The sequence below is a fragment of the Guillardia theta genome, assembly GCF_000315625.1.
Source record: "Guillardia theta CCMP2712 unplaced genomic scaffold GUITHscaffold_53, whole genome shotgun sequence".
NCBI lineage: Eukaryota > Cryptophyceae > Pyrenomonadales > Geminigeraceae > Guillardia > Guillardia theta.
In genome coordinates this window covers 489399-503962 of record NW_005434621.1, presented here as the reverse complement: position 1 = coordinate 503962, position 14564 = coordinate 489399, and the positions used below count along the sequence as shown (strand labels likewise).

The following is a 14564-nucleotide window of genomic DNA, read 5'->3' as shown; positions in this document are numbered from 1 at the left end:
TGAGGATAGATGTAGATGATGAGTGATGAGGATAGATGTAGATGATGAGTGATGAGGATAGATGTAGATGATCAGTGATGAGGATAGATGTAGATGATCAGTGGTGAGGATAGATGTAGATGATGAGTGGTGAGGATAGATGTAGATGATGAGTGATGAGGATAGATGTAGATGATGAGTGATGAGGATAGATGTAGATGATGAGTGATGAGGATAGATGTAGATGATCAGTGGTGAGGATAGATGTAGATGATGAGTGATGAGGATAGATGTAGATGATGAGTGATGAGGATAGATGTAGATGATGAGTGATGAGGATAGATGTAGATGATGAGTGATGATTGTTGTAATGGATGACAGTGTGTAAGACTGAGACAGATGAGGAAGCAGGAGAATCTAACATGATGATTGGTTGCTCACCATCACCATCCTCGAATTCGATCACTTAACGAATTATCACAGCGCATAACCCAAGAGATGGAGGGAGAGGTTAGGGGTGTAGAGGAAACGATCGTTGCAGGCAGAGGATGGAAGAGCACGCTGTCAGGGAAAATGTTTGTGAATTAAACGGTTGCATGTTTTCATGTGCTCACTCCGCTGCTGCTACTGCAGGCCAGGGGACGTGAAGGTCCGTCAACTAGTGTGGAGAGGTTCGAGGTGGACATGGCGTAGCTTGACGGCAGCAAACATGTCGAGGAAAACTGAAGGGGGCCTTGGTATCTAACTGGGTTGGACTGATTCATCATGCGGCTGTGGAAGAAGCGTGCCTCTATCGCTCCTTACCACAATGGCGATAGCGTCAGTAGCAAAGACTCGTCTGGGCACAAGCTTGTCCGACAACCGCCGCCTGTCCGAAGCAGCAGCGTTGGTACCATGATTGATCGAGCTCCGTCAACGCTTTCGTCTGCATGGCTGAAAGTTTCCAAGAAGAAGAACAAAGGCGATTTGAAGCCTTGCCTCAGACCAGAAAACTCATCAAATGCTGGTTACAAAATTCAGAGAGTTCGGTTTTACATCCCAAAGAGTCGGTTGAATGACTTCAGCTTCGAGGTCTGGCACCCCTCCTCTCTCATTGTTCAACGCTGGCACGACTTCTTCGCTCTTCCTTTGACGTACGAGCTGTGGGCTGGAGGGTTTCGACTGGCCCTGGCATCTCCGAGTCAAACCACCTGGTTGTTCTACGCGGATTTGTCATCAGACATGTTGTTTGTCTTGGACGGCCTTGTCCAGTTCAACACTGGGTTGATACTGAACAAGTCGGAGAAGCAGTCTAGCACTGGGGAGCAAAGCATCGACACCGACCGCAGGGATATTGCTCTACATTACTTCTTTGCTGCGTTTTGGACTCAGTTGTTGCCCGGCATTGTCTTCTTGGGGGTGTCGGTGCCCTCAACTTCTTTGTGGGTGTGGTGGTTCGTCATGTTTGTGCGGCTGATACCTCGAGCCTGGCGTCTGTACAAGTTCTTTGGTATGATGGAGATGAATTTGTCCATCTCTATCAGCAGGATTCAGCTGATGAAGTTTTGCTTGGTCATCTTCATGTCCAGCCATTGGATTGGTTGTCTCTTCTTCTGGGTTCCCAGGACGGGCTATGCTTACGAGCATACCTGGATCGTTGACATCAACACATATTTTCCTGCCTTCGATGACGTGCACAGCTCTACGGCTGCGAGGTATCTGATCCTCTTGTACAAGGGCTTCGATGGACTCTCGTCCATGGGTTATCTTCCCATCATCCCTCAGAACGCGTTGGAGATGGTCCTGAGCGTCCTCGTCATGTTCAACTCGATCTTCCTTTCTGCCTACATCCTTGGCACTCTCTTCCACTACCTCCTGGTGTCGCAGAAAGATCCTCTCACTGAGGCGCATCGGAAGCGCATGGCGGATGTCCTCTTGTTTGCCGAGGCGAGGAAACTTCCTCCGCAGGTGAAGCGGAAGCTCATACAGCACTTCGAGTTCCAGTACAAGAAGAGCGTTCAGAAGAAAGCCTCCGCCTCTCTCAAACTCCCCCGATCGCTGGAGATGAAAGTCGCCAACACCCGATACCGACCTATGGTGGAGAAATGCTGCAAGCCAGGCGGAATCTTCTTCAAGTGCAACGCTCAGTTTCTGAACAACCTCGTGACGTTGCTTCGACCGGTGTTCCTCATGCCCGGAGACACCTTCATCCGTGCATCGGAGATGGTGCTTGAGCTCAGCTTCGTCATCCATGGGCATGCGGAGGTGGTGGACGAAGACACGGTGAAGCGAAGCATCCGGTCGGACGTGGACGACCCGTCGGTGATCGGGGAGATTTCCTTCTTCATGGGAGTGCAGCAGCAGTACTCCGTGCGCGCTCCTTTCGATACAGACATCGAGCTCCTGGTGCTGAGCAAGGAGGCAGCGGACGAGCTGTTCAAGAACTACCCCGAGCAGCACGAAGTGATCACCAACAACATCCTGGCAAGCTTTAACCTTGACAAGAACGGCAATGAGATCGCAAATCTCGAGGCGGTCAACAACGAAGAGGAGGAAGAAGACCCCGACGCTGAGATTCTCCGCAAGCTTATCAAGGAGACGGTCAAACGCCGACGAGAAGAAGCGTTCCTGGCCATGACCTATGCGGCGACGGCAGGAGACCTTGAGGAGGTGAGGAGGATGCTGAGGAAGGGCGTAGACATCAACTCGTGCAACTACGACGGCAAGACGATCATGCACATGGCAGCCTCCGAGGGAAACTATCGAGTAGTTGAGCTTCTGCTGGAGGAAGGAGCTGAAAAGAATCAGAAGGACAGGTGGGGCAACACGCCGCTACAGGATGCGATCAATAACACCCAGGGCCCAGTCATCCAGCTGCTCGCCCAGTGGAACTGCGAGCTGAGAACTCTTGACCCCTCGGGCAAGTTGTGCGCGGCAGCTGCTGCGGGAGATCTGGAGACGCTCAAGTTCTTCCTCGAGCACGGGGTGAGCCCCAACGTGGTTGACTTCGATCATCGCTCCCCCCTCCACCTCGCAGCGGCCGAGGGACACAACAAGGTGGCGGAGTACCTGCTGAGCAAGGGAGCAGATCTCAACGCCTGCGACAGGTGAGCCTATGCTCCTCCTCGCTCCCTCTGACGCGGACCAGGTGGGGCAAGTCTCCTCTGCAGGACGCGGTCAGCGCGGGACATGTGCAGGTAGCAGAGCAGATCTACACGCGAGGAGGAATCCTGTCGGGAGGGACGGGGACCATCGACATGTGCCGAGCAGCAGCGGAGGGAGACGTGCGTCATCTGAGCCTCCTGCATCGCTGCGGGGTGGACCCGGGTGAGGAGAGGAGGAGGAGGAAGGGAGAGGCTGACGGAGATGCAGACGTGGGGAACTACGACAAGCGATGCCCCTTGCACTTCGCTGGGGCCAACGGAAGGCTGCTGGCGATCAACTACCTGCTAGGGGTGAGCGCGAACCCGAACCTCAAGGACAGGTGGGGAAACACTCCCTTCGACGACTGCATGTTCGGAAACACGTCGAGACATGTCATGTGCGCAAAGCTGCTGCAGGCAGCCGGAGGAAAGTCAGGGAAGGCGAAGGAGCTGATGAACTCGGACAACTACAAGCAATTCTGGGAGGACCTGGAGGAGCTGCAGATGGAGTCAGTGAGGAAAGTCATCAAGCATCTGATCAAGCAGGGCCTTGACCGCACTAAACCTCATCGCCCCTCCATCGAAGCCTTCTGGATAGCGAGAGAATCGTGCGATGCGCTGGTGGATATGTCAAGGGACATGATGGGGTTGTTCAATCACGCAGCAGACTTGTTGAGCGGCAAGCGAGAGGTGCAAGCGCAGGTCTTTGACAAGGTGAAGGACTGCATCCTGACCTGCGCCACCTTCTCGGATCGGATCAACGACTTCAAGCTTGGGACCATCAAGCAGGAAGTGACGGCAGTGATCGAGATGAAGCAGGAGGGAGCGCTGCCGACAGCTCGAGCCTTCTTCGAGAAGCTGGAGAACGATATCGACATCAACGAGTACATCCAGACCGTGGTAGACCACGAGCTGCTGGCGCTGTACGAGGAGCTGGACACAATCACGTCGACGATAGAGAAGAGAGGGAGAGACACGCTGAGCGGCAAGATCTTCCTCGCCAAGGAGTTCAACCGCTGCCTCATGAACCTGAACCGCGTCGAGGAGATGTGGTTCGCCCTCGTTGACGCCTTCCAAGCTGCCTTGGGGCCGGCGGACGGGAACAGCTTAGCCTCCTACCTGTGGGCTGACTTCGATCAGTTCTCCAAGGTGCTGGAGGCGCTGCAGATCGACCTCAACACGTCGAGGCGGCGAGAGCTATTCTTCAGCAGCATCGATGCCGACCAGGACACGAACCAGAGTGATCGCTTCATCTCGCCGACGTCGCTGCTGTGTCAGAGTCAAATGTTCCGAGACATCATGTGCCAGGAGGCGGACGAGGACTCACTGAAGCTCTCCTCGCTCTTCAAGTCCAACGTGCTGCGCGTCTTGTCCTTCTCTCACCTGCAGTACATCGCCTGGAGGAGCAAGCGGGTGATTCTCAAGGAGGGTCAGAAGCTCACCTTCAAGGAGCCCTGCATGTTCCTCGTCAACAAGGGCCGGCTGCGCGTCATGCTGCACAATGACGCATCCGACATCTGCCTGAAGCTCGAGTACGGCTCTGACACGCTCTTCGGGGAGGTCTGGCTCCTCACCGGCTTCGCTCCAATCCTCATGGTCCGAGCGGTTCAAAGAACGGAGCTGATTCAGGTTCACAAGTCAGACATTGCTGCCATCCTTCAGGTGCAGAGATGCTTGGCAGGGAGGAGGAGGAGGAGGAGGAGGAGGAGGAGAGGGAAGGTGGGGGGGCGGAGGAGGTGACACGTCGTGCAGGTGAAGACGCAGCTGGTGATCGCGTTTGCGCACGCACTGACCAAGGACTCTGAGTTCGACCAGTACGAGAAGGAGATCCTGACGGAGACGATCGCCAAGGAGGAGTTCGATCACGTCTCGCTGGTGGCGTCCAAGGACGTCCATCAGTCCGAGACCGAGCTGAGGGTGCGAGCGTACATGGAGACCATCCACAAGCACTTCGAGGTGGGCATGGCAGACAACACCAAACGTCTGTCGCTCGCCTTCGCCATCTGGCGAGGGCTGGCGAAGATGTCGAGCAAGCGGATCCACAACTTCACGTCGGAGACAAACCCGAAGAAAGCAATCGAGCTGGGAATCAAAACAATCGAGAAGTCCTGGGAAATCTTCAGTGCCGGCATGAGTGTCGTTCACTTCAACGAAGTCTCACCCATACAAGAATTCCTTGGCGAGGTCTGCCTTCCTCTCCTGCCTACCTACCCACCTACCTGCCTTCCTCTCCTACCCACCTAACCACCTACCTGCCTACCTGCCTTCCTACCTATTGGTTGCCTGATGCTGCACAGGTGGGTCAGAGCTTCTTCGCTAGTGCGTTTGATCCCCAGCTATGCCCGAAGCTGATGGACAAGAGCGACTGGTACAGCCGATGGGTGCTGTACATCAACGACATCAACTCGACTGTCGGCAAGGCAGGCTCCTGGAAGAACATGTCAGGCGGCTCCTTCCGCATCCGAGAGGACGTGCCTCTGCTTGACCAAGCGCAGGATGACGATCAGGGGAGTGAGTTCTCCCATGACGAGTTTTCTTCCCCCTCCTACTCGGAGCAGCTGAGGAGCTTCATCAAGCACTTGTTTTACAGCTCCATCAAGGGCCTGCTGCTCTCCGAGGAGATCGTTTCTGCCTACGAGTCGACCTTCCATGCTGTCGTCGGCGACACTTCCAAGCCTCTCCTCCGCAGCAAGGTGACGCGACGCGCGGCGGTTACGCGGCCTGACGGCAGGAGCAGGTGAAGGAGTTTCTTGCGCTGCTGCTCCTCGACTACAGCGGGGAGATCAACGACATGCATGTCGAGGAGTTCATGCAGGTGAGGCCCAACAGGAGTCCAGCTAGATCTGAGCTCTGGCAGGTGTTCGCACCGGAGGGAAAGAAGGCGCATGCCGTCTCCTTCTTTGAGATCGAGAAGAAGATCCGCGAGGTCAACGCGTCCTACCAGAGCGAGCTCATGATGGGCAACTCCACCCTCGTCCTCAACCCCAACTCCTTCGCCCTTCGCTTCTGGCGCACGGGTCAGCATCTCGGAGCCTTTTTCTACTTCTTCCACGTGCCTGCTCGCATCGCGTTTCTGCCCTACCAGAGCATGCTCGACACCTCCCTCTTCGCCTCCTCCTTCCTCGTCGACTTGCTCGTCATACTCAACTTGTTTGTCGGATTCAACGTGGCCTACATGAACAAACAGTGAGCACTTCCTCTCGTTCCTCGCTCCTCTTCCTCCTTCTCACACTCCCTTCCTCTTCCTCACTCTCCTCTTACTCGTCATCCTCTCTTCTTGATTGCGGCGCAGGTCAAGGTGGGTCACAGATCGCCTGCGCATTGCTCGTCACTACCTCTCGCGTGGTTTCTGGATCGACGCGCTGGCGGCGCTGCCGCTGGACTGGTTCGGCTACATGAGCGGGGCGAGCATCGCGCTGTGCTCGTGGTCCCGCGTACCCAAGATGCTCTACCTCCTGTCCGCTCAGATGGAGCACAAGAGCTGCCTGCTGGACCCCTTGCTGAACAAGAGCCACGTCCGCCTCGCCATCAACATCTGCATGATCCTGCACCTCACCAGCTGCTTCTGGTTCCTCATGGGCCGGCGGGGGCTGGGAGAGCCGCTGAGCGAAGCCACATGGTGAGAGAGACGGAGAGAGAGGAGGAGAGAGAGAGAGAGAGAGAGAGAGGAGGAGAGAGAGAGAGAGAGAGAGAGAGGAGGAGAGAGAGAGAGAGAGAGAGAGGAGGGGTTTTAACAGGTTATCGTGATTGGCAGGTACGAGCCGTCGCTGGAGGCGTATGAGCAGCGACGACATTTGCTGACGTCCTACGTGGGGTACGGCATGCCAGGCTCCGAGTACTCGGGGACGTGGAACAAGTACCTGCTGTCGCTCTACTGGGTGTCAAGCACCGTCTCCTCCACGGGGGTGATCGGGGACATGTGGCCTAAGAACTACGGAGAGATCGCCTACACCATCTTCCTGCTCTGCCTCAACCTTACGCTCTTCAACTACATCATCGGGGAGATCTCAGCCGGCGTCCTCAAGGGAGACGAAAAGCTGGTGAAGGTGAGGGAGGAGATCGGAGCGGTGGAGAGCTACCTGCAGAGCTTCAACATCCCTTCGGACCTCAAGCTGGAGATCAGGAGGTACTTCCAGGGATCTTCCGTCGGCTCGACCTTCTACCAGGCGTCGGACATCTTCGACTCGGTCTCGCACTCCCTCCGCATCGAGATCTCCTCCAACATGACGCGCGAGTGCCTCGACAACGTCGTGCTCTTCGAGGGCTGCAGTGCCCAGCTTAAGTCCAACATCCAGGGGCTGCTGCGAGAGATTCACTTCGGGTCGGAGGAATTTCTCTTTCAGTCGAACATGGTAGCGCATGAGATGTACTTCGTCGTCGTTGGCTTCGTCGATCAGCTCGTGCAGGATAGCGACGGCGTTTCTATCCACGACAAGACGGTGGGGCCTGGAGGGAGCGTCGGGGACCTCTCCTTCTTCTTCGGTGTCCGCCACATCAACTCTGCTCGCGCCAGCAGCCGCTCGGGCGCCATGTGCCTGCGACTGGTGCGGACGCAGATCATGCCGGTGCTAGAGGCTTATCCGGATGACGAGGAGATCGTCGCACAGAACGCGTTGAGACAGTTCAAGCTGACCAAGGACGAGCGGAACGTGAACAACTCGGGGCGACAGGGCAAGAGCATCGCGTCCTCCACCATCCAACGGCTGAAGGAGGAAGAGCGAAGCGTCTCTTCCGGCGACGAGTTCGAGGAGCAGAGTCTCCCGACAGACTACGAGCAGTCGATGCTGCAGGAGGACAGCTTCGATGCGGTTATCCTCTCCAACATCGAGCAGAAGGTCGCGTTTCTCAACCAGCGGCGCAAGGCCGAGCACATCGCCGCCTTCTGCGGTGCAAGTGCGCGAGGAGAGCTGGAGAACATGAAGAGATTCCTGAGGATCGGCATCCACGTGGACGAGACAGACGCCAACGGCCGTACGGCGCTGCACATCGCAGCATGCGAGGGGCAGGTGGAGGCAGTGAAGCTGCTGCTGGGGCACGGAGCGAGCCCATCGATCAGAGACAACTACCACAACACGCCTCTCAACGACGCCGTCCGGCACTGCCATGACGAGATCGCCGGCATCCTGCGGGACCAGCAACAGGTGCTGACGTATCCTGGGAAGAAGCCCGGCTTCATCATGTGCAAGTTCGCGGCGGAGGGGAACAAGGAGCAGCTGAAGCGACTCATCGTCAACGGCATCGAAGTCAACGAGTCCAACTACGACCAGCGCACGGCCCTCCACCTGGCCGCCAGCGAGGGTCACGTGGACGTGGTGGAGTACCTGCTGGAGAAGAAAGCGGACGCGAACTTTCGGGACCGGACGGGAGGAACGCCTCTGAGCGACGCTCTGCGGCACAAGCACGAGAGGATCCAGGAGATCCTGCGAATGTCCGGGGGTCAGCTGAAGGGTATCGACATCGCGACTGAGCTCTGCTCGGCCGCAGCTGAGGGCGACGTGGCGAAGCTGAAAGCGCTGATAGTGAACGGGGCCAACCCGGAGAGCGCAGACGCGAACAACCGGACGGCCCTGCACCTGGCAGCCTCCAACGGGGAGGTGACGGTACTGGACCACCTCGTGCGCCTCCTCGATCCCCCCATGAACCTCGACGCCCTCGACAGCTTCGGTGGAACTCCGTTGGATGACGCGTACCGGCACGGCAAGCGCGTGGCGATCGCGATCCTAGAAGACAGCGGGGCGCATCGAAACACAAGCGACTTCGTGCTGCAGTCAAGCGTGGACCACGAGAGGACGATGATGAAGGGGTTGAAGCAAGAGAGGGCGGTGAAGGTGAAGGACACGGTCGAGAGCAGCAGCGAGTGGGAGGCGTACATGTGGGTGAAGGGGCGATGCGGGAAGCTGATCCCTCATCAGCTCAACATCCTCAAGACGGCAACGGAGCAGATGCTGGAGGACCTGACGGCAATCTTCGAGTTCCTACAAGACCTTCTAGATCGACTAGAGAAGTTCTCTCAGAGCAGCGAAAACGGCGGAGCAGGAGGAACAGGAGGAGCTGGAGATGTCTTCAATACCAACCCAGCAACCATCGTGAAGAACCTAGGGAAAGAAAACGTGATCGAGGACCTGAAGCTGCTGGCCGAGCGGATCTTGCAGTCCCTCACCTCGTGGATCGAGATCGTCATGCAGGTTCACACGGTCCTCTCTGACGACCTCCCCAATATCAAGATGCTCAACGTTTGCTCCTCCAAGTTCCGGCAGGAGACAGGCGTGTGCTGCTCCCTCTTCAAGCGCCTCGCTGAGTCCGGCAGATTTTTCGAGCAGGAGTTGCGTCAGTGCTTGCAGGTGAGAGGAAGAGGAAAGGACGGGGATGTCGCTGACTTGCTGCAGCTGCTGCATGTGGAGGTACAAGACGAAGGGACGTCGGACGAGCAGCAGCGAGGGAGGCGAACAGCAGTAGAGCAACAGTTCTCCCACCAGCTCCACTACGACACCAAGAACCTCCTGCAAAACGTGTTCCATGCCATCACGTGAGGAGCTCTGAGTTGTGTATAAAGTAAGTAGCATGCTCGTTGCCTCTTGATTGAGGATGTGGCATTTGGTCGGCACTTCGTGCCTGATGATGGACCTGCTGCTGAGGTCTTGGCTCGCAAACGCGCCGCCACCTATCAGCGCCTCACCATGCAGCTGACGCTGGAGGCGCTCCTGTCTGGATCGCGGCGCATGACTCCCTCGCGCAGAAGGTAAAAAGTGCTGCTTTCTTCTGCTTGAGGCACTTTTTACCTTCTGCGAGTAAAACTCAGATCCACCAGCACTGCTGGCAACCAGACCCTGCCATATATATCCCTGCATCTGTACCTGCACTGCCAGCCCACGCGGGCAGCCACGTAGACAAGCAGAGTAGACTGAGTTTTACTCGCACAAGGTAAAAAGTGCCTCAAGCAGAAGAAAGCAGCAACAACGAGAAGTGCTTGCGCCCGCAAGGGCGTCATGCGCCTCGCACCAGACAAGAGCGCTTCCAGCGTCAGCTGCATAGTGAGGCGCTGATAGGTGGCGGCGCGTTTGCGAGCCAAGACCTCAGCAGCAGGGCCGTCATCAGGCACGAAGTGCCGACCAAACGCCGCATCCTCAAGAGGCATCGAGCGCTGAGCAATGATGTCCGCGAGATACCAGATGAAGCGGAGGGTGTCAGGATGCAGGGTACCGTCCGTCGAGATGGCAAGAGGGATGAACGCTCGAGGAGGAGTAGTCATAGCATATGCAGCGCGATGTTTGCGAATCTTCTCAGACGCTGCAACATGGAGGGCGTCGAGGTTGACCTCCCCCCACTTGGTCAGGTCGGCAGAACTACCAATGTAAGGGTGGACCAACGTCACGTCCGCCATCAAGCCCTCGTACTGCTCGGACCCTCGATCGCGGATTCCAGGGATGTGGATATCGCCCTTCATCTTGCGGCCATGAGGATGGGAGGGTACCTGCCGTCGAGAACGAGGATCCCCCACTGTATCGATGACGCTCTGAAGACCAGCTTCGTTCAGCATCGACCGAATCGTACGAGTAAGGTTGTCATGCGCCGTGGGAAGCTTGGAGGATCGGCGTTTGCAGGTCTGGAGATGATGTGCAGCAACGGAGGGATCGAGCTCGCGCTGACATCCATCACATTCCGTCGGACACTGGCAGATCGGCATGCCATGGAGATAGCAGTCGAGCATCTGAGCATAGCGGTGCGGGAAGGCAGTGTGTCCTGCGGCTGTGCAAGGTGAGGATATCACGCTGCTGATCGGTCAGCGCAGCGCGAGCATTGTTTTGCTTGAGGCACTTTTTACCTTCTGCCAGTAAATCCATTGATCCAACCTCCGAGTCTTCCTCTATATTCATGAGCGCTTTCGTCCTCATGTCACTGCGTCTCACCTCTTTGGTGAGACTGCAGAGCTTTGGCTGACTTGTCTTGTGTCTTTGCTGCAATTCATCGATCGATATGATCCTTCCTCGTCCAGCTATCAGACCCTTGTTCTGCTCTTTGAGCACCTTCCCACCTTACTGCTTCCCGTACCCAACTCTGCCAATGGTCCTACCAAGGACGCGCTTATCAAGCGCCAGTGCCGACGTTTCTTGAAGGGTGAATGGAAAGCTCTTTTCAAGCGCTATCTGCCTGCTGCAGAAACCCATGGGAAGAAGCAAGCAAAGGGGGCGCGGCAGCCTTCACCGCCCCAAGGACAGCAGCAGCAGCAGCAGCAGCAGCAGCAGCAGCAGCAGCAGCAGCAGCAGCAGCAGCAGCAGCAGCAGCAGCAGCAGCAGCAGCAGCAACTTCGGCGGTCACCTCGGCACCTGCAGCCGGCGGTCACCTCGGCAGCCCTCGTCCCTCCCACAGCAGCAGCTGCAGGAGTCGGAGCAGCTGCAACCGCCCCAGCAGCCCTCGCGAGGGCGGCGGCAACGGCAGAGCCACCAGCAGCAACCGCAGCCGCAGCAGCCGCAGCCGCAGCACCCGCGTCAGCAGCAGCAGCAGCAGCAGCAGCAACAGCAGCAGCAGCAGCAGCAGCAACGCCAGCGTCAGCAGCAGCGTCCGCGTCAGCAGCAGCAGCAGCAGCAACACCAGCAACCACCACAGCAGCGACCACAACCGCGCGGGCCGAGGGAGCAGCGGCAGTCCGGCCAATCGTCTCAGGAGTCTGAGCCTGCTCCTCCGCCGCGACCTACGCTGTCCCTCACCTCTGCGAGCGAGCGCCAAAGACAGTTGGCGATTCATCAGTTCACTGCGGGTGACCTTCATCGGGCGGTACGGACACTACTGAGCTCCGGCATCTACAGGGCTGAATCTTTTGCTGATCTTCTTGCTGAAGCACAAGAGAAGTTCCCTGATGGTGCGTCGCCTGCCTTTGGAAGTGCTTCCGCGGCTCATCTCACCCAGCAAGCGCTTGCAGTACTGCAGGTGGATTTGACTGACATCCTCGACACCACTAGCCTGATCCAGGCGATCAAGCGCTACAGCTCCTTTGCGGGGACCGATGACCAAGGGTGGAGGATTCGGCAACACCTGTCACCCCTTTCTAGTCATCCTGCAGCTTTGAAGCTCTACTGCAAACATATCCTCCAAGGGGTCCTTCTTGGCCAAATGCCGGATCTTCTTATTCCTGCCCTGTCAGCCATTCGTCGAGGAGGCAGATTTATTCCCCTCTCCAAGGGAGCTGATAAACCTGGTCTCCGGCCAATTGTCATCGGTTCTGCACACCGTCGACTCGCGACGAAGCTTGCTTTGGCAGCGATTCGCTCATTTCTTGACCAGCACTTCCTCTCGTCTCACCCTCGAGCGATTCAGTTCGGACTCGATCGAGACGGCTGTCTGAAGTTCTCGCAAACCGTGTCAGCGCTCCTGCCCCTTCACGCTCGCGGTGATGATGAGGATGTTGCCAACCCCACAGTGCTGGTGAGCTTGGATGCAAAGAACGCCTTCAACTCCCTCGACCGCCAGGCTCTCTTTGACGCAATCGAGGGACGTGCGAGTCGCGACTACTTTGATGGGAGCATCACTGAAGGCGCAAGCTTGCCCTCTTGCGAGCATCTCCGTTTGTTCGCCTCCTACCTCTCCAGCTACTATGGAGACGCTGCTGACCTTCGACTCTTTCACAAAAGTCAGTCAGCCTCCGTTCAGTGTACCTCGGGCGTCTGTCAGGGCGATGTCCCCTCCAGCGTATTTTTCTGCCACAGTATCCACCCCCTGCTCCTCCACATCGCAGAGCTTTTTCCCTCTGTTCGAGTCTTGGCCTATGCTGACAACGTCGTGCTTGTCGGTCCACTCGAGGATGCCGTTGCAGCTACGTCCGCTATGAAGAAGTACATGGTGGCTGATCTGAAGCTAGAGATTCAACCTCGCGAGTCGAAAGTTTACATCCCCTCCTGGCATCAACACCCTGATCTCTCGCAGCTGAAGAAGAGCCTTAAGCGCCGTCTCAAGACTTCAGCTTGTTCCTGCTTTGTTTTGCTTGAGGCACTTTTTACCTTCTGCCAGTAAATCCATTACCTGCAGACTCAACTTCTTCACTTCGAGGTCGTCACTGGCGGGATAACACTTGGCGGCCTGCCTATCGGCACGGATGGATTTCATGCTAGTCAGCTCCGAGCGAAGGTCTCCACCCTCAACGAAGAGCTCTCGAAGCTCGGGCTCGTCCAGCATGGCTTCATGTTCAAGACGCTGGTGAGGGCGAGCCATCTCCAGAAGCTGCGCTTCTTCCTCCAGGGGTCTTCTCCGTTTCTCCCGCGGGTCCAATCACAGATTCGTCGCTTTGACCTCTCTGTCCACCTGGCGCTTGAGAAATACCACCGCTGGCCCTCCTCGCAGTACCTCGCCGCGCATCCCGACCTGCTAGAGTTTGCGAGGTTCAAGCGGGAGCTTCCGCATAGTCGGGGAGGGGACGAGTTCACGCCCTCTGAGGGTCTACACCCCGCTGTTTACTATACGGCTATCGCTCGCTTCCTCGCTTGGTACTCTGACCAGCCGATGTCCCGGATGTTGCCCTCTCCTCATAGCCTGGACGTTCACTGCTCGAGATCTCTCCGTGCCCAGAAGCATCCTCTGGCGACCTTCTTCGTTGAGGCGCACGACTTCGTTCATAATGCTGGAGCGATCCTCTACCGTCGTGTGAGGGCTCCTGCGAATCCATTACCTGCACCGGCTGCAGATGGCGCGGCGATCCCACCTGCCCCGGCTGCTGTGCCTGATGACGCAGGACGCCCCCCGGCATCTGTGGTACACATCCCTGGTTTGCGCGCTCTCGTCGACTCGTCTCATGAGCACTTCATTCCTCCCCCTGCGCAGCGAAATGTGACCCCTCTTGTCATGCGCGTCTTCCCTCGCCATGTGCATGCTCGCGCTGCGCTGACCGATCAGCAGCGTGATATCCTCACCTTGCACAGCCGCAGGACACACTCGCTCAAGTCGCAGGATAGGGTCTTGCAGTCTACCATCTTCGCTCATTTTCCTGAGCGAGACCTGAGCCACTCTCCGATGCGAGTCTCGAGCTACTACCCCCTCAAGGCCTTCCCGCACCGCTATGCTCAGATGCTCGACTGCTATCTCCAGCTGAAGCTTCTCGCTGCGCGCTGTGTGCCAGGAGGTTTATGTCAGCGCGAGCTCGATCCCTCCGTTGCTGCACATCATCTCCGCTAGCCTCCGAGTCAGCGGTAGCCAAGTCAGTGGTAGCCGCCCGTGACGGCGGCGACGCCGCGGCAATGCCCAAGGACCGGCGTGACCCGACCGATGCCGGGGAGGAAGCAGGCGAGCTCGGACCAGCAGCAAGCACCCCAGTGGTGTCGAGCTCTCCGGAGGCACCCGACGTCACAGTGAGGGACGGAGACGCCTCGCCAGCTCCGCGCCGATCGTCGGCGCCACTCGACGTGTTTCCCCCATCGGAGTCGGAGACCTCCGGCGAAGACTCCCCCTCGGGCGACTCGACAAAGTCCGAGGAGGAGC

At 57.4% G+C, this 14564-nt stretch overlaps 5 protein-coding genes across 5 annotated transcripts; 4 read left to right on the top strand and 1 right to left on the bottom strand.

Moving 5' to 3' along the window:
* Nucleotides 1-2613: 2613 nt before the first annotated feature.
* GUITHDRAFT_48639 (hypothetical protein) lies at nt 2614-2838 on the top strand (the record flags this gene model as incomplete). The annotated part of the gene is made up of 1 exon (XM_005829338.1): nt 2614-2838. A coding segment is annotated over one exon (225 nt), but the record flags the coding sequence as incomplete, so codon positions are not given.
* A 5038-nt stretch (nt 2839-7876) lies between these two features.
* GUITHDRAFT_58218 (hypothetical protein) lies at nt 7877-8239 on the top strand (the record flags this gene model as incomplete). Its single annotated transcript, XM_005829337.1, has 1 exon — nt 7877-8239. A coding segment is annotated over one exon (363 nt), but the record flags the coding sequence as incomplete, so codon positions are not given.
* A 39-nt stretch (nt 8240-8278) lies between these two features.
* GUITHDRAFT_73954 (hypothetical protein) lies at nt 8279-8830 on the top strand (the record flags this gene model as incomplete). The annotated part of the gene is made up of 1 exon (XM_005829336.1): nt 8279-8830. A coding segment is annotated over one exon (552 nt), but the record flags the coding sequence as incomplete, so codon positions are not given.
* A 943-nt stretch (nt 8831-9773) lies between these two features.
* On the bottom strand, nt 9774-10993 carry GUITHDRAFT_111693 (hypothetical protein; the record flags this gene model as incomplete). Its single annotated transcript, XM_005829335.1, has 3 exons — nt 9774-9883; nt 10101-10847; nt 10924-10993. The coding sequence occupies 3 exons, from the start codon at nt 10991-10993 to the stop codon at nt 9774-9776; spliced, it is 927 nt and encodes a 308-aa protein (XP_005829392.1).
* A 169-nt stretch (nt 10994-11162) lies between these two features.
* Nucleotides 11163-14261, top strand: GUITHDRAFT_111692 (hypothetical protein; the record flags this gene model as incomplete). Its single annotated transcript, XM_005829334.1, has 4 exons — nt 11163-11165; nt 11216-11437; nt 11481-13070; nt 13122-14261. 4 exons carry the CDS (start codon nt 11163-11165, stop codon nt 14259-14261), a joined length of 2955 nt encoding a protein of 984 aa, XP_005829391.1.
* Between the last annotated feature and the right edge of the window lie 303 nt (nt 14262-14564).